This window comes from Notamacropus eugenii, chromosome 2, assembly GCF_028372415.1.
Source record: "Notamacropus eugenii isolate mMacEug1 chromosome 2, mMacEug1.pri_v2, whole genome shotgun sequence".
Lineage (NCBI taxonomy): Eukaryota > Metazoa > Chordata > Mammalia > Diprotodontia > Macropodidae > Notamacropus > Notamacropus eugenii.
Genome location: NC_092873.1, coordinates 524,654,895 through 524,682,380, shown reverse-complemented (window position 1 = coordinate 524,682,380; position 27,486 = coordinate 524,654,895). Strand labels below are relative to the sequence as shown.

General features: G+C 43.7%; 1 protein-coding gene across 3 annotated transcripts in view; it reads right to left on the bottom strand.

Moving 5' to 3' along the window:
• ROR1 (receptor tyrosine kinase like orphan receptor 1) overlaps positions 1–27,486 on the bottom strand; it is a 363,189-nt gene that overhangs the window by 18,237 nt on the left and 317,466 nt on the right. For all 3 annotated transcript variants that reach the window (XM_072649728.1, XM_072649729.1, XM_072649730.1), the window contains 3 exons: positions 13,328–13,455; positions 9,458–9,775; positions 7,767–8,012 (listed from right to left, as the gene is read on the bottom strand). In XM_072649728.1, coding sequence (XP_072505829.1) covers positions 7,767–8,012; positions 9,458–9,775; positions 13,328–13,455 — 692 coding nt within the window. The remainder of the gene's footprint in view (positions 1–7,766; positions 8,013–9,457; positions 9,776–13,327; positions 13,456–27,486) is intronic.

Sequence of the window (27,486 nt, the reverse complement as noted above, 5' to 3'; positions counted from 1 at the left end):
TACCGAGTAATTTCCAGCCCAGCTCCTGGAAGTCGTGACCAGGTCAAATCAACAAGCATTTACTGAGTGCTTCCTCTATGCCAAGACCATGTATCTTTACCATTCTCCATTGTCCATCTTCATGGATCCACTCCCCCTAAAGGATCCTGTCTTCAGTGGTATCAGTGAGAAGGAAAATAAAATGCCCTTCCCTGAGAGCCGGGAGACCTAGATTCTGGCCCAGCTTCACTCCCTGCTAGACACTTTGGTGTTGAAATTTGAACTCATACCCTTTGATACCAACCTAAACTGGCATGCTTTTCATTGACTCTGCTGTCTCTTCAGATCTACAGTTCTAACCAAAAGAAGGGGAAATGGAATAAACTCTCACCTTTAAGGAATCTACATTGATGAATGTACACATTTACAAAGATGGATACATTGACAAAGTAAAGGTCACAGGGGCAGCTAGATGGTACAGTGGATAGGTCTTGGAGTCAGGAGGACCTGAGTTTGACTCCAGACTCAGACACTGGACACTTACTAGCTTTGTGACCCTGGATGAGTCACATAATCCTGATTGTCTCAAAAAAAAAATCAGTAACAAAACCAACATAAAGTTCATAGCTGCAGAACAGACTCAGAATTCCCTCAAATTTCAGTGTCTTTTTTAAAAATGTTTTTATTTTTATTGAAAATTTTCATCTTTACATTGCCTATCTCCTAGCTCCATAACTCTGCCTTCTGAAAAGCCAGCATCAAGAAAAGAAAGAAATTTTTTAAAAAAGAAAAGGGGAAAATAATATTAACATTGATCAAACTATTGAAAAAACCTCTGCCATGATGGGCAAACATTCCACCCCCACAGACCCTGTCCCCTGCCAGGGAACAGGAGGAGAGAGGGAGCTGTTCATCTCTCTTTGGGGCCAAGATGATCCCTGGGACACTTACTAGGAAGGGCGGCATTATGTGGGGGGGCATGATGGAGAGTCAAAGGACCAAGCTCAATTCTGCTACTGACTACCTGGGTCACTTCCCTCTGAGAAGACCCCCAATTCATCCCATAAATACCTTGTGTGTTTACAGTTTATATTTGTTCCCCCCTTAACCTATGAGATCCTTAAGAGCAGGGCCCTCTCTTTGTTTCTCCAGAGCCTTGCACATACTAGGTGCTTACTAAATGCTGGTTGACTGACTCTCCATTAGGATTTGCAGCTGCCTTGTGCACTTTTTTGTTGTTTAGTTAATTAGACATATCTGACTCTCTGTGGGGTTTTCTTGGCAAAGATACAATATTGGTTTGATATTTCCTTCTTCAGCTCATTTTAAAAATGAGGAAACCGAGGCAAACAGGGTGAAGTGACTTGCCTAGGGTCATACAGCTAGTAAGTGTCTGGGGCCAGATTTGAACTCAAGAAGAGGAGTCTTCTGGAGTCTTCTGGACTCCAGGTCCAGCACTTGGTGCACTGTGGCGCCACCTCTCTCCTCCCTGCACACACTAGATGCTTGCTAAACATGTCAAATTTTGTGCGTGTTCATCCTTCGTTGCCAAAGAAGACCATGCCATCAGAGAAATAATGACATGACTTGCACTTGACTTTGTTTTGAGTGAGGGAGGGCTGTGCAGGTCACCAGCCTCACTTCTCCTCCAGAGTCATCTGAATCCAGTGACTAGATATTCATCAGGATGATGGGAGATGACCCAGGATGAGGCAATTGGGGTTAAGTGACTTGCCCAAGGTCACACAGTTAGTGAAGTATCTGAGTGAGTGAGTATCTAAGGTGAGATTTGAACTCAGGTCCTCCTAACTCCTGCACTGGTGCTCTATCCACTGCACCACCTAGCTGCCCCAAGTTGTCAAATTAAATGGAGCTGAGAAGGCAGAGCCAGTGGATGAAAGTCACAGCGAGGGAGGATTTTTCTAAAATAGCCTCACAAGGTCATGAGCTCCCTTTCTCTTGAACGTCTCAAGAATATACAAGCTGGCTAAGCTATGGGCATCATATACAGGAGGACAACTACATGATCTGGAAGATGTTAACTTCATAAGATTCTAAAGATTTAAGGGTGCAGAACTTGTCCTCTCCTCTGTATTTGTATCCTGGCACATAGTAGGTAGGCATTTAAAAGATGAGATTGTTGATTTAGTGGTGGGAGAGACCTCAAACCACCTAATGCAACCCTCTCATTTTACAGATGAGGAATCAGGCTCAGGGAGGTGCTTAACTTGATCAAAGAGGTGGGATTTGAATCCTGCCTTTATTCTCTTTCTTGTTCCCACCCTCTGAGCCCCACTGCCTCCAATAACTCCCTCCTCGCTCAATCAGTGAAGGTAGATTGAGACAATGAGCCTCATGCTAAAGGGCTAGCCCAGCCAAGTCCTGCTCTATTAAATTCTTGTCCAAGTGACTTGTTAGACTGAAGAGTTTCCCCACATCTCATCCTGTAGAGACTCTGACTTTGGAGGGGGGGGACTCTGCCTGGCGGGCACCAGGGTGCGTAAGAATGTCTTCCTTCCAACCACCTTGGAGGTTTGAGGTGACTCTTGTTCGTTGTCTGGCTGAAAACGTGGGAAGGCTGGCAGCTGAGGCCCAGCTTGAAAATCTCAGGAATATAAAAATAACTCTCCCAGAAAGCTTCAAACTTTACAAAGCAACTCCCCCCCCCCTTCTTTTCCCTTTTCAAAATTCTCTGTAACGTTCAATTTGGGTCTGAAGAAAAGAAAGACAAATTGACTTGTCCCAGGTTTTCTCTGAAATACGGGGGGGAAACTGCTGACAAAGGCAGTCAGAGGCTGCACCATTCGCAATCTGGAAAACATCTGCCCTGCCCGGGACTGGGAGCTACCATGGCTAGGAAAAACGCTAGTGACAAATCAGAGCTGGCCCGGGCGTCTGAGAGGTCAGCAGAGACTGGGAAGGAGACTGCACACACTGTCTTTGGACTGATTAATCCAGGACTAGCACTGAAGAATACACATACAAACACACACACATGCATATACGTAAATGTATGTGTATGGGTGTATGTATATAGAGAGACATACGTGTACATACCCACATGAATACACACTTATACATACACACAGACACATATTTGTTGTTGTTCAGTCATCTCAGTCATGTCCAGCTCTCCACGACCTCATCTGGGGTTTTCTTGGCAGAGATCCTGGAGTGATTTGCCATTTTCTTCTCCAGCCCACTTTACAGATGAGGAGACTGAGGCAAGCTGGGTGAAGTGCTTACCCAAGTTCACACAGCTAGTCCATGTCTGAGACCAGATTTGAATTCAAGAAGATGAGCCTTCCTGACTCCAGGCACCATGCTGTATCCACTGTACCACCTAGCTGCCCCATATATATACATATACATATATGTGTAACTATATCTCTACAGATATAGTCTATATATAGATAGATACAGATATAGATCTAGAGAGATATCATTTCTATCTATCTATTGATCTGAAAACTTGAAGCCTGAAAATTAAGTATTATAGAATCTTATGACACCGGATCTAGAGTGGGAGAAGACCTCAGAGGCCAGCCAGTCCAATCCCCTCATTTTATAGGTGGGGAAACTGAGGCCTCCAAAAGAGCATTGCCTCACCCCAGGAAAGGGTTAGTACTCTGGCTAACTGCTAACCTCAACAGGGTCATCTTTGTGCAGCTGGTGGGAAATAAAGGGGAAATATCTGTTTTGTCCTGCTACCCCTTGCCTTCTGTGCAGTTTCAAAGAAGGCCGTTATCTAAGGGGGATGAGGCCTGAAGGGTCAGCAGGATGTTCCTAGAGGAGTTTACAGGTCAAAGGTAAAAGATTTTAAAAGGAAAAAGAAAATGCAATGGAAATGGTGACCAGATATCAGGAACTCAAACCTACTGTGTGCTCGCCCAGACGCTGGGCTGGGTCTGATATAAGGATTCTCAGGGTGTGGGTGACTTGTACAGGGTTTGAGTCACAGAACGAGGCTGGAAGAGACCCTTGAGACCATCTGGTCCAACTCTCTCATTTTACTGATGAGGAAACAGTCTCAGAGAAGAGATAAAGCTTACCCAAAGTCCTATATGAGTCAACAAAGCCAACAAACATTTATTAAGTGCTTGTGGATTAACTGATTGAGGTGAGACTCACACACTTTGGGTCAAGAAACATGAATTCTAGTTCTGATTCAGTCATACATTTGTGACCCTAGGCATGTCACTTGTCCTCTCTTTAAGGGTGAGTCTCAGAGTCGCTCTGACCCTAGAGTTCTCTGTGAATGAGTAAGTCTACAGAATCATCTTTCCTTTCAGCCATCCTTTCTTCTCTCCTTCCTTTCTTCTCTTCTTCCTTCCTCCCCTCACTTTTTTCTTACTTTTTCTTTCTTTCTTTTCTTAATTTCTTTTTCTTCTTTCTTTTTCTTATTTCTTTCTTCTTTTCATTTTCCTTCTTAGTTTCTTTCTTCCCTATCTTTTTTTCAATTTTATTTAATTTTCAGTTCCAAATTCTTTCGCTCCCCTAATTTTGAAAAGACAAGAAATATAAAACCTATTATGTATAGTTATGCCAAACAAATTTTTGCATTAACCATGTTCAAAAACAAAACAAAAAAAGGGCAAGAAACAAGAGAAGAAAATGCTTCCATCCGTACTTTGAGTCACTCTATGCTTTACATGCTGCTGGGGCAGTCACTTGTTTCATCAGTCCTTCCAGTGGTGTTGATCAGACTTCCAAGTCTTTCATCACACTTTTGCTCTCACTGTGTGCCCAGTTCTCCGGTTCTGCTTTCTTCCAATTGCATCAGTTCATATGTGGAATATTCCTTTCCAGGAGCATGAGGGATGGTAGAGATAGCTTGCACTTATGAAATAGTAATACATGAAGCCCTTTTGCTGGAATTCTAAGTCTGCTCTGCCCTCAATCTCACCCGAAGGCAGAGAGCTGGACTGAATGAACTTTCAGGGTCCCCTCTCAGCCCTCTGACTCCAGGGCAAGGTGCAAAGGCTTTACAAGGCCATTTAAGTGAAAGTCAATATGCTTTAAGTTTAATTTATAGTTCCCACTAAAAAGCAATCGCCATCGAAAGCCTGGGGATCTCGGCAGCAGCACTCTGGCTGCTCTCAGGCAGCTCCCGGGCACGTGGAGCCTGCTACTACTCAGTACCACTAAAAATGAATTAAGACCCAACATGCCTCATCACTTTGTTAGAGCATGCTTCAGGGGTGGAAGATAAGACTTTTGGTTCCTAAGAATATTTTCTTTTATCTTGACTTTAAGATAAGAGGCTGACAGCTTCTTTGCCTCCCTTCAGTCTTGATTGATATGAGAGACAGTAACTGTCTTTGATCCATACTCTTTATCTGTGTGAGCTTAAATGAGACAGTTCATCTAGTAAAGCCTCAGTTTCCTAATCTGCAAAATGGAGATGATGCTTGATACTGTGCCTTGGAGGGATGTTGTGAGAAAGGCATTCCATCAGGGGACAGAGGAGCATCAGAGAGGGAACAAATACTGTATTTGGAACTAGAAGACCCAAGTTCAAATTCTCAACCTTGCCACTAATTAGCTGTGTACCTCTGAGGAAACCACATAATCTCTAAAGTTTCCATTTTCTGGTCTATGAAATGAAGACGTTGGACCAGATGACTTCTAAGGTCTTAGATTCTCTGAGATGTTGTGAAATGAGACTTGGATTGGGAGTCAGAAATCTGGAATTCCATTCCAGCCTCAGCTATGACTGGCTATAATCTTGACCCACAAGGTAGATACTGGACCTCTTTGGGACTCCCCTTCATCCTCTCTTCAAAGAAGGCTGAAGACCAGATGATCCCCAAAGTGAGGTGACTTCCCACTCTAATCTCATGATCTCCTATGGTGATGAACAGTCTGTTTCAACATCGAATGAATTTTTCCATTGTTCTCTCTAAGGTCACACATGAATTAGTTGGTATTCACTAAAACTGTCAATTTATGCACATACATTTTTGGATGTTTCCATTTGGGGAGCAGGGTGCAGGGGATGTGAGTACCCGATGGTACATCTGTATTTTATTCCTTTTCCACCACCCCCTCTGCAATGTTAAGTGTGAATGCATATTAAGAGCTAGTTTAAAATGAGAAATATGCAGGCATGAAAGTTGGGGAGAGTGTAGAACCCCTATCTGCACATGTTCGTTCTTCAGATCAGCTGAATGGGGGTGGCAAGGAGCTGGAAGGGCCCTTGGAGGAATCTAGACCAACTCATACAAGAAAAGGATCCACACTCTCGTCTACCCCACAAGTGGTCATCTGATGGTCCCAGGTCTGGACAGCTCCCATGATTAGAGAGCGTTTCCTGACGTTGAGCTGAAATGAACCTTTGCAACTTTCAGCCACAACCTGCAGTTCTGTCCTCTAGGACCAAACAGAGTCAGTCTGCTCCATCTTCCCCTTGATGTCTTTCAGATACTCGAAGCCAGATGTTACATCCCTCCCGGGTCTGCTTTTCTCAGTCACTCCTCTGCATTCTTTCCACGGATCCCCAGTGGCCCTTCTCTATTCTGACTGCCCTTCTCTTCCCAGAGTCCCCAGAATGCAACACCCCCATCGACCAGGTGCAGCCTAACCAGGACAGACAACAGCCAGACTCTCATGTCCTTAATCCAGGAAGTGTGGTCGCGGTAGCCTCCATGTCTATAGGACTGCACCATCTCTTTTCAGACTGACCACACATTATCTTCCCCTTCCATAGATCAGGTTCCAACCTAGCCAGCTTGACATTCCAGCTCGCATCTCTGTGCCTTTGTCAGGAAAACCTCAGTGTCCAGCACACTCTCCATTCCCCCTCTTCCCCTTAGAGCCTCTAGTTCTCTTGAGCATCAGACACATGCCACCTCCTACTTAGGAAGCCACTCCTGATCCCTGTGGTAATGAGTACCAGGGCTCCCCCAAACCTTTGTGTTTCTCGGGGTAGATTCTCTATTAGCTTTTCTATTTACTTGTCACCCACCCCCTCTACCTGCAGTAACCTCCTCAAGAACAGGAGTGATTTTTGGTTTTCTCTTTGCCTTCTCATCTCTTTGAGAATAGGGACCATTTCATTTTTGTCTTCCTAGAGCTTGGCATGTGCCAGCCACCGATTGGATGACTGCTGAGGCCCTTTCCAATTCTAGATCTAGATCCGCTCGGTTTTGGAACTGAGGGGGAAGCATGCCCATTGCTTCTTGGCCCAGAGAGGGACTGAGCAAGGTTTCCTATGTCCTAGACCTCCTTTGGTAGCAGTGACCCCTTCTCAGAATCATGTTTTTAAATGCATCAAACGAAAATACATTGGATTACAACAGAAACCAGCTATGTAGAAAGTCATCGAATATGTTCAAAAGAAAACAAAGAGTTCACAGAGGCCGGAGAATAGGGTTGGATTTCAAAGCCTCGGAGGTCCCTTCCAGCTACGAAGCTATGACCTTGTGATCTTTCCGGCCACTGTTCCTTGAGCCTCTAGAAAAAACATTTCATTTGGGGGGAGAATTTCTTGTTTTGGAGGGTCTGAAAGGATGTGGCCTCAAGGAAGGAATGCTTTGTGTGGGGAAACTGGCCAAGACTTGGCTAACCCTGGGCTATGACAATAGATAGAGCAAATACTACCCTCTTCTGTGTGTGTGTGTGTGCATACACACACACACACACACACACACACACACACACACACTCACACACACACACACACACACACACACACACACACACACACACACAGCATTTTTTCCCAAGGGAAAAGAGAACAGAAGAAGGTGATTAGGAAAAAAAACTGAGAACAGCTTTCTATTTACCACATGCTGGGATGTCACACAGGTCGGCCTTAAAGTTTTCGTCTAAGGTGAAGCACCAAGGGGCTTCCTTTTGATTCCCAGGATTTCGGCAGTAGGAGTGTCCTCCGTTCAGCTCAGGATATCTGACAGCCGTGAATGTATGCGTGTGGGGATACTGGGAGTTCCATGGCTGGCACTGTCTGCCGGATTTTGTCACGCTGACTGTTCCTCTGTAATCTGCTCCTGTGCTATTGTAACACTTGTGATCTGGGAGGGAGAAAGGAACAAAAACAATTTAAAAAGAAGACACCAGCCAGTATTCTAGTCAATTCTAAGTGGCCATTAGGTCTATATCCAAAGAGATCAAAGGAAAAAGACTTATGCATACAAAAATATTTATAGCCCCTCTTTTTGTGGTGGCAAAGAATTGAAAATTGAGGGGATGCCCATTCATTGGGGAATGGCTGAAAAAGTTGTGGGGTATGATGGTGATGGAATACTATTGTGGTAATAAAAATGATGAACAGGATGATCTCAGAAATACCTGGGAAGAATTATATGAACTGATGCAAAGTGAAGTGAGTAGAATTGGTAAAACACTGTATACAGTAACAGCAATATTATATGATGTTCAACTGTGAAAGACTCAGCTACTCTGATCAAGACAATGATTGAAGATGGTTCTGTAAAATGATAAAAAATGAAAAATGCTATCTACTTTCAGAGAAAGAACCAATGAACTCTAAGTGCAGATTGAAGCATACTTTTTTCACTTCATTTTTCTTGGATTGTGTGTGTGTGTGTGTGTGTGTGTGTGTGTCTTCTTTTGCAACATGGCCAGTATAGAAATACGTTTTGCATGACTTCCTGTGTACAATCAATATCACATTGCTTGCCTTCTAAAGAAGCAAGGGACGAATAAGAGGGAGAGAGAAACAATTTGGAACTGAATTTTAAAAAAAAGTTACAATTTTTAAAATACATTAAAATAAATAAAAATATGTCAGTTTTTTAAAAAAGACTATAAATGTCAAGAAAAAAGAGGGAACAGTAGGGAAAGAAGAGGAGGGGAACAATTAGGTACCTACTGTGTGTTAAAGACTTTACAAATATTATGTCGTTTGATCTTATTGGTAGAAGGTGTTCCCTTTCTCAAGAGTCCCTTATACTAATGACATCAGAAGCCCAGTCCCTTTCCTTTGCCTTGTATTTTTTACTTTAATGGTTAAATTGTCAAGTACTCAGCATTTTTCTGGGTCAAAGTCTAATTTCCATCCCTTCCCACAAAACTGTGGCACTTAGATTGCTGGTCCTAGACTATATAAGAAGCCTGATGGACTCCATTTATTTTTTTCCTTTTTTTGCTTTAAACAAGATAGTTATTCCACATGCCCTTTCTTTCTTATTATTTATTCTTTTTTTTGGTAAACTGGGTCTCCCTGACTCCTCCAGGCAGGAAGTATAGTAACCCAACTTCACTGCTAATTGTCACGGAATCGTTTGACCCACTTTATTTCCAAACTGGGTCAATTTGTCCCTCCTTTGGCAGCCTGGTGGCCCTGAGACTCCTCATATTGATGCTAGGCTTAGAATGGACACCCCATTGGTTCTAGGCCCACTGCAGCTTAGAACTCCTGAACTCAAGTGACCTACCAACCTCAGCCTTCCCTAGTAGTAGGGGGTCACAGTTGTGTGCCACCATCTTCACTTACTTTTATTGATGGGGTCAGCCATGGGGATCCCAATCCGGATACAGTTGGCAGCCTCTGGGCTCTCTGGCTGGGGAAGGTCTTCGCAGTTGGGCAACTTGAGCCTCATCAGAATCATTGGGTTTGATCTGGCGAAAATGTACTCGGTCTGACAAAGGACATTCTCCAAGATTTCACATTCATCCCGGCACAGGTCTCTTGGCTTCGGAACCGATGAGGTCTCATCACAGTAGGGAAAAGCATAGTGACAAAGGGAGGGGATGGCGAACTGGGAGCATTTATCAGATAGGTGACTGGATGTGCCAATCATAGTGAAGGCAGCTGAAAAGCAAGCAGTGAACTAGTCAACAAACATTTATTAAGCCGTTCCTGTGTTTCAGGTGCTCACTGTGTGCTCTCAGTACTGAATGTGTGTGTGTTCGTCTTTTGTTGCCAAAGATGACCATGCCATCAGAGACGTGACTTGCACTTGACTTTGCTTTGAGGAAGGGGGGGCTGTGCAGGTCACCAGCCCCACTTGTCCTCCAGAGCCATCTGAATCCAGTGACCAGATATTCATCAGGATGACTGGAGATGACCCAGGATGAGGCTACTGAGTACACTGTAAATAAATGCTTTCAAGAAGGCGACATTCTAATGAGAGAGCTTGGACAACCTTCTGTTATGCACTTATGACAATAACAATGGCTAGCATTTCTATAACACCTACTATGTGCCTGTCCTGTGTTAAGTCTTTAAAAATATGATCTCATCAGATCCTCTTTTCTCTAGAGAGTGCTGCCTGAGCTGTTTCTTGAAGGAAGTTGTGTTTGTCTTTCATTTTCAAAGAGGACCATGATATCAGGGAGCATGACGTGCAGTTGATTTGAGTGAGGGAGGGCTGTGCAAGGTCACCAGCCTCACTTTCTCTTTCAGAGCCACCTGGGTCCAGTGGCCAGATATGGATCAGGATGACTGGAGATGGCCCAGGATGCCTTGAAGGATGGTCTGCTAGAGATAGAGGTGAGTAGAGACAGCATTCCTGGCAAAAACAGTCAGTGCAAAGGCATGGAATGTGAGAGATGGAGTGTCTGATGTGAGAGGGATGGCAAGGAAGCCAATAGGATGAAGCCAGAGAGGTCATGTTGGAGAGGAAGCTGGAAGGCTGGAAGGGGAGGGAGGAGCCACACTGTGAAGAGCTCAATAGCAGAGCTTATATATGATCCTGGAGCCAATAGGGAGATAGTGGAAGTTACTGAGCATGGTTAGACCTGTGATTTGGGGAAAGCTCTTTGGTGGCCGGGTTCAGGAGCATCCTTGTCAGTCATTCAGTGTCAACGGGTTTGGAGCTGGGAGGGACCCTGAGAGCGTCTCAGACCCAAATGGACACTGAGAAGTCCTCTAGTCATCCATCCTCCACCTGAACAGGGATCCCTCTACAACGTCCCTGACCATTGAGTGTCCACCTTTCATTAGAGCCTCTCTGGGCAGGGGGAGCCCATGATATCCCAAGGCAGTTATTGTGCCTTGGGCCATCCCTCCTTGGCAGAAAGTTCTCTTGACACTTCAGCCCACTCTCCCAGGTTCTACCTTCTGGGGCCAATTGCATAACCCCTCTTCTAGGAGACATTTCTCCAAATAAGTAAAGATGTCCTCTAGGCTGTCCAGGGACTGACTCCAGAATCACCAAATCCTACCTTGAGAAGAGTTTCCATCCCCTGTATCCAAATCTCTCCTTTTACAGAAAAGACCAAGCAATCTTTGAAGTCACTGATTAGTTCTGGGTACACACTTCTATACTGCTCTACAGAGCTAAGAAGAGGTGGTTAATCAGTCAGTAAATACTTATTATGCTCCTACTGTATGTCAGGCACTGCACTAAGCTCTGGGAAATCAGCAGGAGGGTACTTTGAATAATTCAAACTTTTCCCCCCTAACTACCTTACAATATGCCCTTGGATAAAATAAATGGTTTGGACTAAAAGCTAACAATAATTGCAAGCATTTTTATAATACTTTAGGGTTTGTGAAGTTCTTTACATATGTGAACTCATTGGATACTCACAACAACCCCAGGAGGCAAGTGCTATTATTATTCCATTTTACAGATGAGGAAACGGAGGCTAGGAGAAGTTTCAGTGATTGATCCAACATCACACAGCTAATAAATGTCTGAATAAATGTTCAAACTCGGGTCTTCATGACTCCCAGTCTGGGGCTCTATCAGCCATCTGTGAGCTCCCTTCCATTGCTCAATGCTCCATATGTGATTTGATAAGGTCAGAGTACAGTGGGATGGTCACTCCTTATTCCTGGAATCTACCATCCTCTAACATTCAGACAATTTTCAGTTGTGTCGCACTCTTTGTGACCCCATTTGAGGTTTCCTTGGGAAAGATACTGGATTCTACATTTCCTTCTCCAGCTCACTTTGCAAATGAGGAAACTGAAACAAACAGGATAAAGTGACTTACCTAGGGTCACAGAGCTACTAAGTGTCTGAGGCCAGATTGGAATCCAGGAAGATAACTTTTTGACTCCAGGTCTGGTATCCAAATATTAAAATCCTTCCTCAGGCATTTACTAACTATGTAACCCTGAACAAGTCACTTTACTTCTATAGGCCTCAGTTCCCTGCTAGATCTAACATCAGGAACCTCTGAATTTTTTACAAGGATCTCAGAAGTAACTCCTCCCCTGAGCTGATTTTCTCAATAATACTCAGGGTGATCTTGAAGGTTTGAGGTGTTAAACTCCCCAGCAGATAATTGGAAAATGTTTAGCAAAATAAATAAAAATACAGTACAACTTAGATGATGTTCCTTTGTAGGTCAACTTGCAGCACCAGGGATCCCTTTTCTATCTAAGTTGGATACCACTGGGCAAGGCTTTCCTCTTTGTGACTCTTGGCCACCATGCTTTCATGGTTTTGAACTTGGTCTTGGAGCCCTGGGAGGTGGAGATCTTTGTAGGGAAAGATCACAATAGGAGCCTCTGCCTTGAAGACATCCTGTCAATGGTAGACCTTCTTCCTCTGTCGCTCATTTTATAGATGAAGAAACATGGCCATACCGTCACCACACACCAAAAGTTGAATTTGAATTCGCATCTTCTGACTCCAATCCCAGTGGGTGGTTTTCCCCCACATTATTCCACACTGTCTCTCTAATGAAGTCATGTGTAAATACTAATTGGGAGGGATCACATGCATTCCGAAGAAAAAGAAAGAAAATATGAAAAGCAAAAGATACCCAAATAGCAGGAAGCTAGGGACTAGAGTCAAAAGGAGCCATATTTGGAGTGAGAGGACCTGAGTTTGAATCCCAGCTTTGCCTCTTTCACCTCAGGTACTTCACTTCCCTGGCCTCAGTTTCCTTATTTGTAAAATGAAAAATGTGAACTAGATGAACTCTAAGGTCTCTTCCAGCCCTAAACCTGTGACCCAAGGTGGAATACATATTCATTTGGAGCCTAGAAAAAAATGGTTTTGGCTAGATTCAAGAAAAGTAGCATTATGTCTGTAGAAGCCATTTCATAATAAACACACATAATTAGGATCATATACTGAAGTCATCTAGCCCAAGTTTTTTTTAATTTTACTGAAGGAAAATTGGAATCCTTGAGAGTGTCCAAGATCATCATGTGGGGTATTAAGTGTCAAAGACAGGACATAAGCCCAGGGACCCTCACATTTCAGAGGATTCTCTGTTTCCTTTTCCCCCTCCTGCAAAGTTCCTTCCTAACGTGGTGCTGTGACTTCCCTTAGGACATAGACCATGCTACAGTCTTCTTTGTACTCTCCTCCGAACCTGACATTGTACCTTGTCTACAGCAAATATCTGTTGTTGAGTGACTGTGGATGGTTGAGGAATGTCTTTTTAAGGAATGACCTACCTGTAATCTGATTTTCTATTTCCCCTTGCATGTGCAAAGACTCCATGTAGACAGTGCGGTTACCAATGAATCTGGCGCACGCAATCCCCCGGTATGGCTGGCAGAATCCATCTTCTTCATATTCATCCCTGAAAACAAATCACAGCTGTCAGAGGGAGGCTGCCCCAGAAATGACCCTTCATAGGCAGAGATTTCCATCCCCACTGTGCTCTGAGGAGTCATCAGGGAAACCATCTTGTATTTTTATCTTACAGTCTAGTAGTCACCCAAAGCACCTATTAGTCACAAAATTGCAGAATCTCAGTCTGAAGAAAACTCAGAGGCAGCCTTAGTCAGACTGGACCTAAGCAATAATCCTCTACGTAAGTAACATTCAACAAGTGGCCATTTCATTTCCAGTTGAAGACCACCAATTGTGAGGAAGAACCATTTCTCTACTTTGGACTGTACTAATTGTTACTCATTATAGCTAATATAGTTGTGTGAGTTAGTCCTCATGCCCAGCCGAAATGTGCCCCAGCAGTCTGTGTCCAAACACATTAATTCAAATACTCCTTCCAAGTGACAACCTTTCAAATACTTGAAGACAATTATGGGACAAAATAGCATTAGCACTGTTGTCTCACATTAAGCTTGTAGTCCACTAAAGCCCCCAGATCCTTTTCTGAATAGCTGCCATCTATCCATGCCTCCTTCATTGTTATTTGTGGAGCTGACTGCTTGTACCCAAATGCAAGACTTTACATTTATCCCTACAGAAATTCATCTTATTAGACTGAGGCCAACTTTGTCCATATCTTCTTGACTTCTGATTCAGTCATTCAGTGTGTTGCCTATTATTTCATCATCTGCATGTTTAATCAGCATACCATCTATACCTTTATCCAAACCAATGATGAAAATGTCAAACAGTACTGAGTCAAGTATCCCTGGGTCCCTGGGGCGCTCTACTGAAGACTTCCCAATTTGTCTGTGTTGAATCAATAATAACTGTTCTTTGATTCTGGCTATCTAATCAATATTGAATCCTTCTCATTATCATCTACTCCACATCTCTCCATCTTCTCTACAAGAATAGCATGATAAACTTCACTAAAACTTGGATAAAATCAAAGCACACTACGTCCATGGCACCCTCCTCCCTGTTAGTCATTTTTGTTCCATGGTGTTCTGTACAAAGGTCATTTTCCTTTGCAGAGTAAACAGCAACACCAGAAAGACCAAGTAGCTCTGCCTTTTTTCCATTGTCTGTCCACCCAAGCAAATCTGTCTTTTCTTTGATCCCCTATTTCTCTCACTAGAGCTCAAAGAAATCCCTTTTTATAGCTAAACACATTTTTATTTGGTTTTTGATATGATGGGTCAGGCAGTCTAGGTCCCCAAAAGATCTTCCAGATATCAAAATCATCCAGATTACAGAAGAAAACCCTCATTTCTACAACAGCTGGTGGGCAGGCAGGTAACACAGAGTGAAAGGAAATAGCTGAGAGTCCAGAAGCATATTATCCATTATGATTCTTTTTTGGCAAAAACTCTGTTTCATTAATAGCAAAAGCACTGGATTCAGGATGTACCAGTGTACACTCCCATCAGCACCCATTCACATGGCCCCAGGGGTTAAGGAACTGCATTGGGTTAGGAGGCCACCAGTGAACACAATAAACACAACCCAGGTGGTCCGGCCAGCATTCAATGCTTTGGACCACAACCACTACCTGCTGGTAAGATTTTTCTCAGGGACAAGCCCTGAAGATTTGAAACCTGCAACTAAAGCCAGCAGGTGAGCCAGAAGAAGAAATACAACTCAAAGGTAGGTGTATCGTTCAATCATGCATTCATTCATTCATCCCATCCAAGACAGTAACTTGCATTGTGGTCTCTACACTGTCTTATCCCACACCACTCCCCTGGCCCTTCATCTCTTGTTAAGAGAACTATGATCGTATCAACATTGTCACCATTGCTGGAAGAAAGGACAGCCTAGGGCTCCATAGCTTCTCTCAGCATTTGCTCCCGTGTCTGATGTGCCCCCTTTATGTGGGGAGGAGCCCTCTAACTTTTACATGCTCTATATACGCTTGTTGTTAGAGTGACTTTCAGTCATTGGATCAACAGCCATTTACGGAGCAGCCACTAGTGGGCAATACACTGTTTTAGGCACGTGGGGGCAAAGGTAGGTTTACAAAGATTTTCCCAGTAGAACGCAGACCCTTTGAGCACAGGGACTCTTCTTGCTGTCTCTGTATCTCCAGCACAGCAACTGAAGATAAATGAATTGTTGTTAAACTGAAATGAAAGATAAATGAGTCCCAGGCTCTGACCTCAAGGAGTTACACTTTAGTAATACCATTCGTCACATTCACATCTTTCCCTAATGTTTGCAGAGTACTTTGCATGATCTCACCGGAGTCTCAAAACAGTTCTGTGACATGGGAACCACAGGCTTTACCATCACTATTGTCAAATGTGGAGACAGGTTTAAAGAAATGTGGTGCCTCCTCAAGATGGTCACTCATAGCAAATGTGAAAGGATGGATATGAACCCAGGTCTTTGTGATTTCAAGTCTAGCCCTCTATCCAGTAAGGGACATAATTCAATTCAACAAGCATTTCTTCTCTGTCCACTATATAGCAGGCACTGTGGGAATAAAAATAAAGCTAGGGCATAGCCCTGATCCCAAAGAATGGACAGTCCAAGGATGGCTGAGTGGGTGGGTGGGGAGGAGGCTTGTTCAGAGATAATTGTCATATAAGGGAAAATGAAGTCAGTACAAACGACAGAATAAGACAAAATGCTCAACGGGGACAATACCACTTTTATCTGCCTGTGAAGAAGAGGGAAAGTCAGTGAGTAAAGCGATCATTCAAAAAGCTCTAACTGGAATCACTTTATTTCCCTTGAAGAAAATTAAAATGTGGTGGCCTGGATTCCCCATTTATGTGAGTCACATAGCAAGTAAGTAGACTTGGGAAGAGGGTTTGAGCCCTTGAAAGAGATGGGAGATCCCTCCTTCAGGGAGAAAGCAAGCTTGGACCATGGTCCTCCTGGAAAGTCTCCAAAAGAAGAAAACCATGTGAGTTTCATCTCCCTAGACCTGGAGCTCCTAACCTCTCTTTGTGCTGTGGACCCACTGGTAGGCTGGGCAAGCCTCTGGACAGACCCCCTTCTCAGAAGAACATGATGAAATGCACCAAATCAAAGACGTAGGCTTCCAAAGGAAACCCATCATAGCCAGATTACCAAGATTGATGGGTCTAGTGTTCATGATCCCATGGTAAGGAACCCAGGACTAAAATGGTGCTGTTTTCAAGGGCGCAGGCTCTCACTCTCATTGCTCCTCTTTTGTCAATACTGAAACACCAAGACTTTGTGAAATTCTGGAAAGAATGCTGGCAGAAGAAACCCAGGTTCAAATCCTTCCTATGGCACTTCTTGCCTGTGTGACCAATGACAGTCTATGGGAGTCCTCAAGCCTCACCCTTGAAATGGGGCTAATTACAGCTGTTGCACCTTGGGAAGTACCAAACACAGATGTTATGGAAAGGACTATGCAAACATCAGGAAGTTATTATGTTTAAAAAAATCTCTATCATCTTTCTTTTATCTATTGGTGCAAAGGAGCCTTGGGCTGAGAGACAGCAGATCTAATTTCTTGTCTTGGGGCCCTCAGTGGATTTGACCTCCAACAAACCATTTCATCTCTCTCAGACTCAGTTTCTTCATCTATAAAAGGGGACAATGATGCCTGTCCTACCTGACTCACAAGATTATTGGATAGCACAAAACAATAAACGTGGAGAACACACTTTGAAAAGATTAAAAATGTCCAGGATCATGGATTTAGGACTGGAAGGGGCTTAGAGGACAGTGTATCTAAGCTCCAATGTGATCATTTTATTTTCTTTGTCCATGACTGTGCTACTCAAGGGTCTCCCTCCACAGATTCAGATCTAGTCAGTAAGGTGTCTGTAACTTGTGAGCAGTGGAGAGTGTCCTGGAACATTGGGAGGTTGCCCCCAGGGTCAAACAGATGTCAGAGACGAGCCTTGAATCCCGAACTTGTTGGCTCTAAGGCCAGCTCTCTCCCCATTATGGCGCACTACCTCTCCATTCGGTTGTTTTTTATGGATCAAACTGTCCATTCATTTCTTCACACCTTGTTCAAAGATGCCTGTGATCACCTGCTACTGGAAAGAGTCTCCCTGCCCCCAGCCTGTCAGTGGAGATGCCAAACTGATCCTTCTAAAACGTGGATCCAACCATGTCACTTCCCTGCTCCCACTGCATCTGGGAAAAACTACAAACTTCTCTTTCTGGCATTCGAAGCCCTCCACAGTCTGGCTCCAATCTATCTTTCCAGGCTTATCACACATTACTAACCTTCATGTACTTTACATTCCAGTGCAAACAGCCTGCTTGCGATTTCCTGTACGAGACATTCTATGTCCTGTTTCCACACCCTTTCACAAGCTGTTTCTCCTGCCTAGAAATCTTCCCTCTTCACCTGCAGTTCCTAGAATCCCCTAGATTCCTTCAAAGCCCAAATCAGATACTGCCTTCTACTCAAGATCTTTCTTCAGTCTCTCAGTTGTTAACCACCCCCTCTAAATTTCTTTCTATTTAACCTATGCATATTTTCTATGTACTTGTCTGTGTACATGATGTCTCCTGACAGTAGAATGTAAGTTCCTTGAGAGTGATGATTGTTCATAAGATAACAGATCCAGAGCTGGAAGCAACCTCAGAAACTCCTAGGGCCAGTTCTGCCTTTTACAAAGAAGGAAACTAAAGGTAGCTTTAACTAAAGGTGACATGATGTGTCACACAGGAAGCCAGTAAGCACAATTTGAATACAGGCCTCTGATCAAAGAGCTGAGGTTTCTTCCACTGCATCATTTTGCGCCCCCTCTACCTGTTCACTTTTTTGTCTCTGTATCCCTACCACCAGCCACAGTCTGGCACTTAGGGTACTTAAGGGTACTTAGTAGTTGCTTAATATATGCTTTACAAATATTCATTCAACAAACACATTTTTATTGAGTATCTCTAGGGTGTGAGGCAGTGTAGTGCAGTGGGTAAACAGTTTGTCTCAGAGTCATTCAACTCTACCTCTGACACATACTGGCTGGAGGCCCCTGAGCAGGTCTGTCTGTCTGTCTGCCTGTCTGTCTCTCTCTCTCTCTTTCTCTCTTTCTCTCTCTTCCCTTTCTCCCCCTTTTTTTCTGTCTCCATATAATAGATCTATCTATACATCCACGTTGCAGAGAGATTGATGCCCTGCATTGATAGAAAGGCTTTGCTCATGGAGAGTTCTTTATGTCAAAGAACATCACAGACCAAGTCCCTGTCTCCTGGTGACTGTACCTTGGAAGTTTCATGTGGGAAATCAAAGGACAGACTAAGTAGTACTGACCAGTTGAGGTAAAGCTGCAAGAACTAGCCACTAAAAGAAGCTAGTTTTCAGTTGGCCCAGAGCTCCTGTTCAATAAAGTAGACACTGTGAACGGAAGGGGGTGGGGAGGCTGGGGAGGCCTTTGGGGGTTAGTCCTGAAAACACTTTGTACCCACAAAGCTCTTAAAAACTTAACCTTTGAGTACACACACATATCCATAGATCATGTGCCCTGACATAAAGACACTGAGATCTTAATGTCCCCCAAATCCGGCAAGCACTCCCTATGTTTACTTTCATAAATCCTACTGTTAATGCTGAAGTCTTCTTGGCTTTCCTTCTCCTTGGACTATAAAATTAACCCAACTTTTATAGGGTAACTAATACCCAAACCCTATGGGGAAAAGTACGACTCTCATATGCCCTCTGTTCCCTAACCAGAAACACAAACGCAGCCAGACACCAGGTGAAGCCAACACCCAAGGGTGACTAAAGGTGCCCCCGATCCCGAAACATCAGGCTCCCTTCAGTTTGACAGCATCGGTGTCTCTGACAAATCTCTTTTCTGCTCTCTTTACTGTAAACTCCAGAGGCCTCAGCTTAGGATCCCTCTCAGGAGGATAGAGCCCCAAGCAGGCCCCCTCTAATTAAATCTTTGCCCTCCAGAGAGGTGTGCATTCCCAAGCACAGGCTTAAGGCATCCTTCTAATGTCCTTTCCCATTACAAGGCCTCAAAGAAGTCTCTGCTCTGCGCTTCTGAAAGATGCACAGCCAGCTCCCCACTTCCCATGGCCTAATCTCACTGCTCTAACCATCCTGTATTCCTTTTCTGTGCACAGAAATATATATTAATAATAATATTATATGTTACGTGTTTTATATACACAAATACACATATACATATATACATGTATATATGTGTGTGTGTGTGTAGGATCGAAGTGTACATACATTTGCCCCAGTTACATGTAGACCTGTACCTCAAAGAAGTTAGAGAAGCAGGAAAAAAGGTATCTATGTACAAAAATATTAATAGCAGCTCTTTTCCAGCTAGTCAAAAACATCAGAAACCAAGGAGTTGTCCTCCTGTTGGGGAATAGCCAAAACAATTGTAGGATATGAATGTAATGGAATATAAAACACGATGAAATGGACAACTTCAGACAAAACTGGAAAAGCTTCACGAAATGATGCAGAGTGAAGCAAGCAGAGTGAGGAAACAATGTATACAGTGGTAATAATGTTATAGAGGAAAACAATTGAAAAGACTTTAGAACTCTGATCAATGACGTAATTAACCATGACTCTGAAAGAGAAATCACCTTCTGATTAATAGGTGATGGACTTAAAATACAGAAATAGACGTATTTTTTTGGGCATAGTTGACATTGGGAACTTGTTTTATAGGATGATGCAGCTATGTATTGAAAGCTTTCTTGTTTCATTTTAATTTGCTCAGTGTGGGAAGAAACTCGAGTGAGAGACACAGAATAATCGTTGAAAACTGGTTAAGAAAAAAGACAACTGCTTTTTTAAAAATCTCGTAGTCTCCCATCAAGCCAATATTTCATCCTCTTCCTCTCTGCCCTTGGCCTTGACCAGAGAAGAATGCATCTTCTTCCAGCATGAATCACTGGGATGATTTCCCCAAGCTCTGAAATATTTTTCTCAAGGACACCCTTCCTCCTGCTTCACTGTTGCCAACATGCACTTTTGGCAAGATAGAAAACATAAATAGTGGGGATGACAGAAGTACCAGGGTCAGTCTAGTGGAGATACATTAGATGCTGCCCAAAGGAGAATAAAACGGTATTCAGAAAGTGGGAAGTGAGCCAAGCCCAGAGAGCCATCCATCACCATGGACGGCATCAGCACGTGCCATCAACCGCCCCATCACATCCAACTCAAGGGTGCTTTGTGATATGCCTTGCTGTTCATGCAGATTACTCAGTCACCGAAGATCTTGGTTCTCCTCAATCTGCCAAGCTCTCCAGATTAGAGGTGGGTGGAAGGAGAGGCAGGAACAAATTTAGAAGAAGGCGTTATGGCTGAAGGAAGCATGTGGCTCCAGGGAGGCAGTTGTAGGACTGTATATTCAGAGCAGAGGACTGCAGAGGCTTGAGCTGGAAGAGAACTTCCTTACAGACAACTTCCTCCCTTTAGAGAGGGGAAACTGACTTGACCTAAGCCACATAATTCTTTTGTGTCAGAGCTAGGATTTGACTCCAGAGCCGGTACTTTGTCCACCATATTGCCTTCTAAGGGAATTCACATGAATAAAAGTGGATCCTGGAGAAAGTGTGTGTAAATACAAAGAAAGAGAATGCAGTTCCGGACTCCTAGGTGCCCTCCCTGTTGAGTGCTGCCATAGAGACATCAAACTCTGAAAATGGAGATTGAATGACCAAACAGAGTAAAAGATCATAGCTTTGGATCTAGAAGGAGCTACAGAGATCATTTCGCCTGGCCTCCTCATCTTACAGATGAAGTCTTCTCCCAGAGTGGGTCAGAGACTTGTCCAGAGTAACCCCAAGTTTAAATATCAGAGCTACGAAATGAATCCACATGGTCAGAGTACAAATCTGTGGCCCCATTGGCCCATTGTGGTATAAGGGAGCATGGGCTGCACCTTGATTCCTCATCTGTCAAATGAGAATAATGAGGCTTACAAGACCTCTCTCAAGGGGTTATTATGAACAAGGAGCTTTAAAGACCTTAGAGCACAGTAGGAGAGCTTTAGGATGCAAAGAAAAATAGGAAACAAGGTTCTATCTTTGAAAATCCTACCATCTACTAGACCTAGGATCATTGATTTAGAGTTAGGAGGGACCAGCACACTAATTGACAAGTGAGGAAACTGGGGTTCAGAAAGTTTAAGTGACTGGTCCAGGCTCACACAGCTAATAAGTATCTGATTCAAGATTTGAATCCAGATCTTCCTGACTCTATGTACAGGGCTCTATCCATGGTGGTACCTAGCTGCCTTCATATTATTACACAGATTTTAGATGAGGAGGATGAAACTGAACCAATAAATGTTAGTCCTAGGATTTGAACTCGTCTCCAGATTTCTTTTCATCCCAGAACTCTGAGGCAGGTGGGTAGAGTAGGTACAACAAGATCATTTCATACACAGACATTAGAGGGCTAACTCAGGAAGGATTAAGGAAATCTGGTATGATCTTTCGAGTAGCATTTATAATGTATGTTCTGTGACCCAGGAATTGTGTTAAACATTGGGAGTAATCATAGAAAAAAGCACTACTTCGGAAATCAGAGGACCTGGTTTCAAATCCACTTTTATCACTACCTGTGTGACAATGGGGAAATAATGGGTCTCAGTTTCCTCATCTGTAAAACAAGGAGATTGAATAAGATGGTCTCTGAGGTGCTGTCCAGGGTTAGAATGACGATCCTGTGTGCTAATCCTTCCTCTATGTCAATAAGGCAACCCTCATCTCCTCCCTGAGGCTCAGTTTCCTTGTTTGTAAATTAGGAAGTTTGACTCAGTGGCCTCTGAGTTCCCTTCCAGCTCTGAACCAACAAACCTCTTAACTCCTGGCTTCCTTCCCTGACAGTATTTACGAAGCACTGTCTGCTCCCCAGTCTACTTTATATCCTCAGCCTTCCACACTCATTCTTTTAAATGCCACAACTTCTGGAAAGATTTATACACTCAAGTGTTTATGGAAAGGATGGGAGATTATATACCTGGTAGGAGGACAGAAGAGCCCAAGAAAAGTGAGATTGGGAACACTGAGGGCAAACCTGACCTACAACATTCTTCTGCTGTAGGCTGGACCCCAGCACAGTTCAGGGGGCAAATTTCAACTCTCTTGCTTTGCAACTTTGTGACCTTGGGAAAGTCCCTTCAGTCAATTGACCAGTCAGTCCACAAGCATTTAGTGAGCAGTGACTATGTGCCAGGTGCTGTGCCAAGTATTGGGGATACAAAGAAAGACCACATTCAAAGAAGGGGAACATAAAAATAACCATTGTTTATGAACAACTATTTGTGCCAGACCCCTGCTGGGATTAAAATACTAAGAAAAAAGGGGAAACTGATCCTGCCCTCATGAAACTTAGTCTAGCTCTCTATGTGAGACAACACACATACACTGACAGGTGTATGGAAGGTAATCTGAAAGGGGAAGGCACTAGGAGAGAGAGGGAGGGATGGAAAAGGCTACTGAAGAAGGGGGACTGTAGGTGAGTCTTTAATTTCATTCAATCTGACTTTCAGTTCCAAACTCTACCCTTTCCTGACCCACTGAGAAGGCAAAGAAACAAAACCTATTTCCAATGTGTCTAGTAGTGCAAAACAAATTTCCACATTAGCAGCATAGAATGGAGTCCTGAAACAAATCAGAGAAGCCTGGAGGGGGAGGGTCAGAGCATCCCCAGCATTGGGGCTATGCAAGGGACAGAGTTGGAGGAACTACAAATTGCTCCATCCATTCTGGAATCCAATTTGAAACTAAGCCCCAACAGTTCCCTTTGACCCAGGAAAGCAGCCAGTGGTCCAACTACCCCTAAATGATCAAACGTAAAAGAACAACAAAACACAAAACCCACAGGGAAGAAAACTAAGACTTCTAAAAATATTGGCAACAGCACTTTTTATTTTGGTAAAGAACTGGCAACAAAAGTGGGAGCCCATCAGTGGTGAGTGACTGAACAAATGTGGCATATGAATGAATGAGTCCTACTCCACTGTCAGACATATGTCAAAATATGCCCTGGAGACCCTGATTGACTGGGGTGCAGCAGAGGGCACTGCCTAGGGGCTGGTGCACAGACCTGCCCATTAGTGGTAGTTCCTGCTGGTTCTCTCTTAAGAACTTTGGGATTGGTTGTGTGACATAGGAGACACTGGCACAGGACTGCTCAGCATGGTGTGCCATCTCTGTGAGCAAAGCAGAATTGAGGAAATGCATGATGCACAAATCTAGAGAATCCACCCCAAATGTTCACATGGACTATTTTTGCCTGATCTGTGGTAGAGCATTCTGAGCTTGTATTGGTCTGATGAGCCACAATCAGACACATTGAGACTTGACTCTAACATAGCGATGTCATTTTGGTCCTCTTCGAGAACAAAGGGTAACAACCAACCAGAAGCAAAAATGCTGGTTCTCCACCTGTCGTCCTTGGTTCTTGCCACATTCAGTCTGTCTAGCCTGCCTAGGACATGTATCCTTCCTCTTCTTGGGGACTCCTCACTGGTTCCATGGTGTAGTCTGCTCACACTCACCATGTCTCTCTCCAGTGTCTTCTACAGAGAGTATTTATTTCCAATTCTTTGAAGATAGTTCTGATCCAATCCATTTTCAATGATTTTACTTTGGTTTTTTTTACATCACCTAATTTTTCCAATTATGGGAAATAGCTTGGTACAGAGGAAAGTATGGAGTAGCCACATACATGCTCTTTTTATATATATGTAAATATATTTCTATCTATATGGTCATATAAATGTATCATTTTATATGAGCAAGCCTTTCTCAGAATGTGAGATGGTGAGGTCACCCGTTAATGAAGCTGATACATCCACCTGGACATGCACTGTGATTAAATTTAACTATTACATTATTTGTATGTTTTTTAAAAGCACCCCATTGCCTACTCTCTTCTGCAGTCCCCCCTTTTCCTTTCCTTTTTAAAAATTAAAATTCCATTTCAGCAGTGTGCCCCCTCCCCACCCCCCAGCAGCCCTTTGGCCTCCGGCCATTCCAACCGACAGATGAATAATGAGCCGTCATACTTTCCAGGCCAGCACAAAATCACTGCCTGTGTCGGGTCGGCGGAGAATAGGGGAAGGGATTGGCTGCGCCTCGTGGCAGTGTTTTGGAAATACAGAGCTTGCGTTTCACTTGGGGAAGGCATGGAAATTCTCCAGGTTAATGTCTCACAAGGGCAATTTCAGGGAAAATGATGCACGCAGTATATTTTTATTTCTGTTTAAACATATACAGCACTCATCGTGGGTTTTCGAAAACGCAGATTTCTAATAAAAACAAAGGGTGGCATTGTCGCCAACAATTTTGGGAGGTTCCTAAGACTAGAGGCTGGGGATCAGGATAGGACTTAGAAGAAATGCCTGTTGTTCTGGATCCATCGGAGACTGCCAAGGCAAATGGGCAATTACCTGGCTATTTGGTGAGGTTAACCAATCAATAAGCATGCATTAAGCATCTACCATGTAAGCAGTCAGCAGAGAAGATGCAGAACTCCTTTCCTCAAGCTGCTTATAGTCCAGCTGGGAGAGACCACACGTAGGTGGACAGTTCTAGCCGACATGATGTGGGTGGGTGGGAAGAAAAGGCCTCATGTGGAAGGTGTCCCTTGAGCTGAACCCTGAAGGAAAATAGGAATTCTACAAGGCAGAGGTGAGGTGGGAGGGGGTCAGTCAGTGAAAAGACTGCAAGGGGGGAAGAACAATTTGTACGAGCAATGATTACACTGGCTAGCCTGGAGAGTGGGCAGAGGAGAGTCATGTGCATTAAGTCTGGCAAGGTAGGGTGAAGCCAGGTGGGAAGGGTTGTAACATTCAAAGGGTCTAACAGAGGAGACCTTGATCTAGGTTTTGGGACCCCAAAATGCTCAGTGTGATGTAGGGCTGAGTCTTGATACCTTGCCCAAACTTCCCATGATTCCTTGTCTCATCTAACATGCTTCATTCTGACTCTTCTAAATAACATAGGCCAGAATACCGGGGGCAGGGAGGGAGATCTACCAGTAAAATCTCCTTGTTTACTAATGAACAACCATTAAGCATTCATTAAAAACCACTAGGCTTCAGGCACTGGGCCAGATGCTGGACAGATGCACTGACCCAGTTGTTACTGGCAGAATGAGTAGAGCCCTGGACTTAGACTTGGAAGACAGAACCTCCGGCCTCACCTCAGTCACTTGTTAGTCCCTGGGCAAGGCACACACACTGAGGACTGCCCCTGGACCCAGAGGACCTGGGGTCAAAATCTGTCTCTGATGTTTACACCTGTGTGAGCCACACAGATCACTTCTCCTGGACTTTGCTTTATTTTATTTGGAAAATAAAGGTCTGGGCCCAGAAGACCTCTGGGGCTTGAGGTCCAGGGACCTCGAAACCTTAGTTTCCTCATACGTCAAAAAGGAATAATTATAGAATTCACTGCCCAGAGCTGCTTTGAGGATCAAATAAAATGAAAATTTATAAAATAAATATGAGGTTTTTTTGAGCAGGAAAAACAGCTGCTTGTGAGCATCCTCCTCTTCCCTAACCTTTGGCAAGGGTTTGGGGATTAGGTTGGATGAGTGACAATAAAAGGTACCACACACACACAAACATACACACACACACACACACACACACACACATGGATATAGATATTACTGCATAAGGTTTACAAATGTCACCTCATTTGTTCTTCACAACAACCTTGGGAAATACGTGCTGTTATTGTCCCCATTTCACAGATGAGACACAGAGAAATCAATGTCTTGCCCAAAGTCATGTAGCTAATAAATATATGAGAGATTTTAACTTGGGTCTCACTGACTATAGGTCTAGAAGAGGCCTTAGAGGCCATCTAGATAATTTCCTAATTTTACAGATGAAGACACTAAGTCACAGCAGTGCTGGAATGGGGTTTGGGATATCCACTGTAGTCTTTTATTTTCATCTTTATAATAATTAATAATCGTGAAGAGATGTTCTTAATTGTAGGATCAGGAGATGGAAGAGACCTTAGAAATCACTTAGTCTTCATTTTACAGATGAGGAAATGAGGCAACTTGTTCAGTCACATGGGCATCCAAGAAAGGAGCTGAGCTTGAACCCCAGTAACCAGATCCAGGACCCAGCCTTGTGCCAATGACCCATGCTGCTCAGTGACTCAGTCTCCTTGGCTTTGCTTCTTTTTCTCTTCTGTCAGTGAGGACTGAGAAATGCTTCTCTTATCCTTAAAAAGGCCCTCCACTCCCAACTGTTGACCAGGGTGACCCTGTTAAAAACAGGGCTCCACATATTGAAAAAGGGCCAACAGATACCTATGGGAATTGCTTTTAAAGTATAGGTTTATATCATGAGACACTGAATGGGCGTATTGGAAAGACCAATGATCTCTCAGGTGAGTAGCTGATGCTGAGACAAAGAGGGGCAGAGATTTAAGGGGATTCTGTAGAAAAAAATAAGATTTGAGGGAAAGGAAGTCTGTGCAAACAGCTTGAGAAATGATGTGCTAAGGAGAAGTACAAGGTGATGCCCGAGGGAGTACAGGTTGAATGAACGTGAGAGAATGAATTAGAAGTTTAAAAGAGAAAAACCAAAATGGCAGGGCTTCAAGGGTCAAGGACAGGGGCCTCCAACAATACCTAAAATGGGTGGGAAAAAGGACTGAAGGAAGAAGAGGTTATCCAGACACTTCAGTAAATAGAACTGGGGCCATGTCTTCAACAGGTGCCAAAAGATAGAACTTGGGGGGGTGAAGGTAAGGGTCCATGGGCTGAGTTGGTGAGGAAGGTGGCCATAAAATAAGCACAAGGTGCCTTCATCATTGAGAAACCACAGTTCTCTCTCTCTCCCTCCTTCCTTTCTGTCTCTGTCTCTGTCTCTGTATCTCTCTGTATCTCTCTGTATCTCTCTCTCTCTCTCTCTCTCTCTCTCTCTCTCTCTCTCTCTCTCTCTCTCTCTCTCTCTCTCTCTCTCTCTCTCCCCTCTCCTGTCCTCTCCCTCCCTTTCCCCTGTCTCTGACACCTACTGACTGTGTGTCTCTGGGCAAGTCA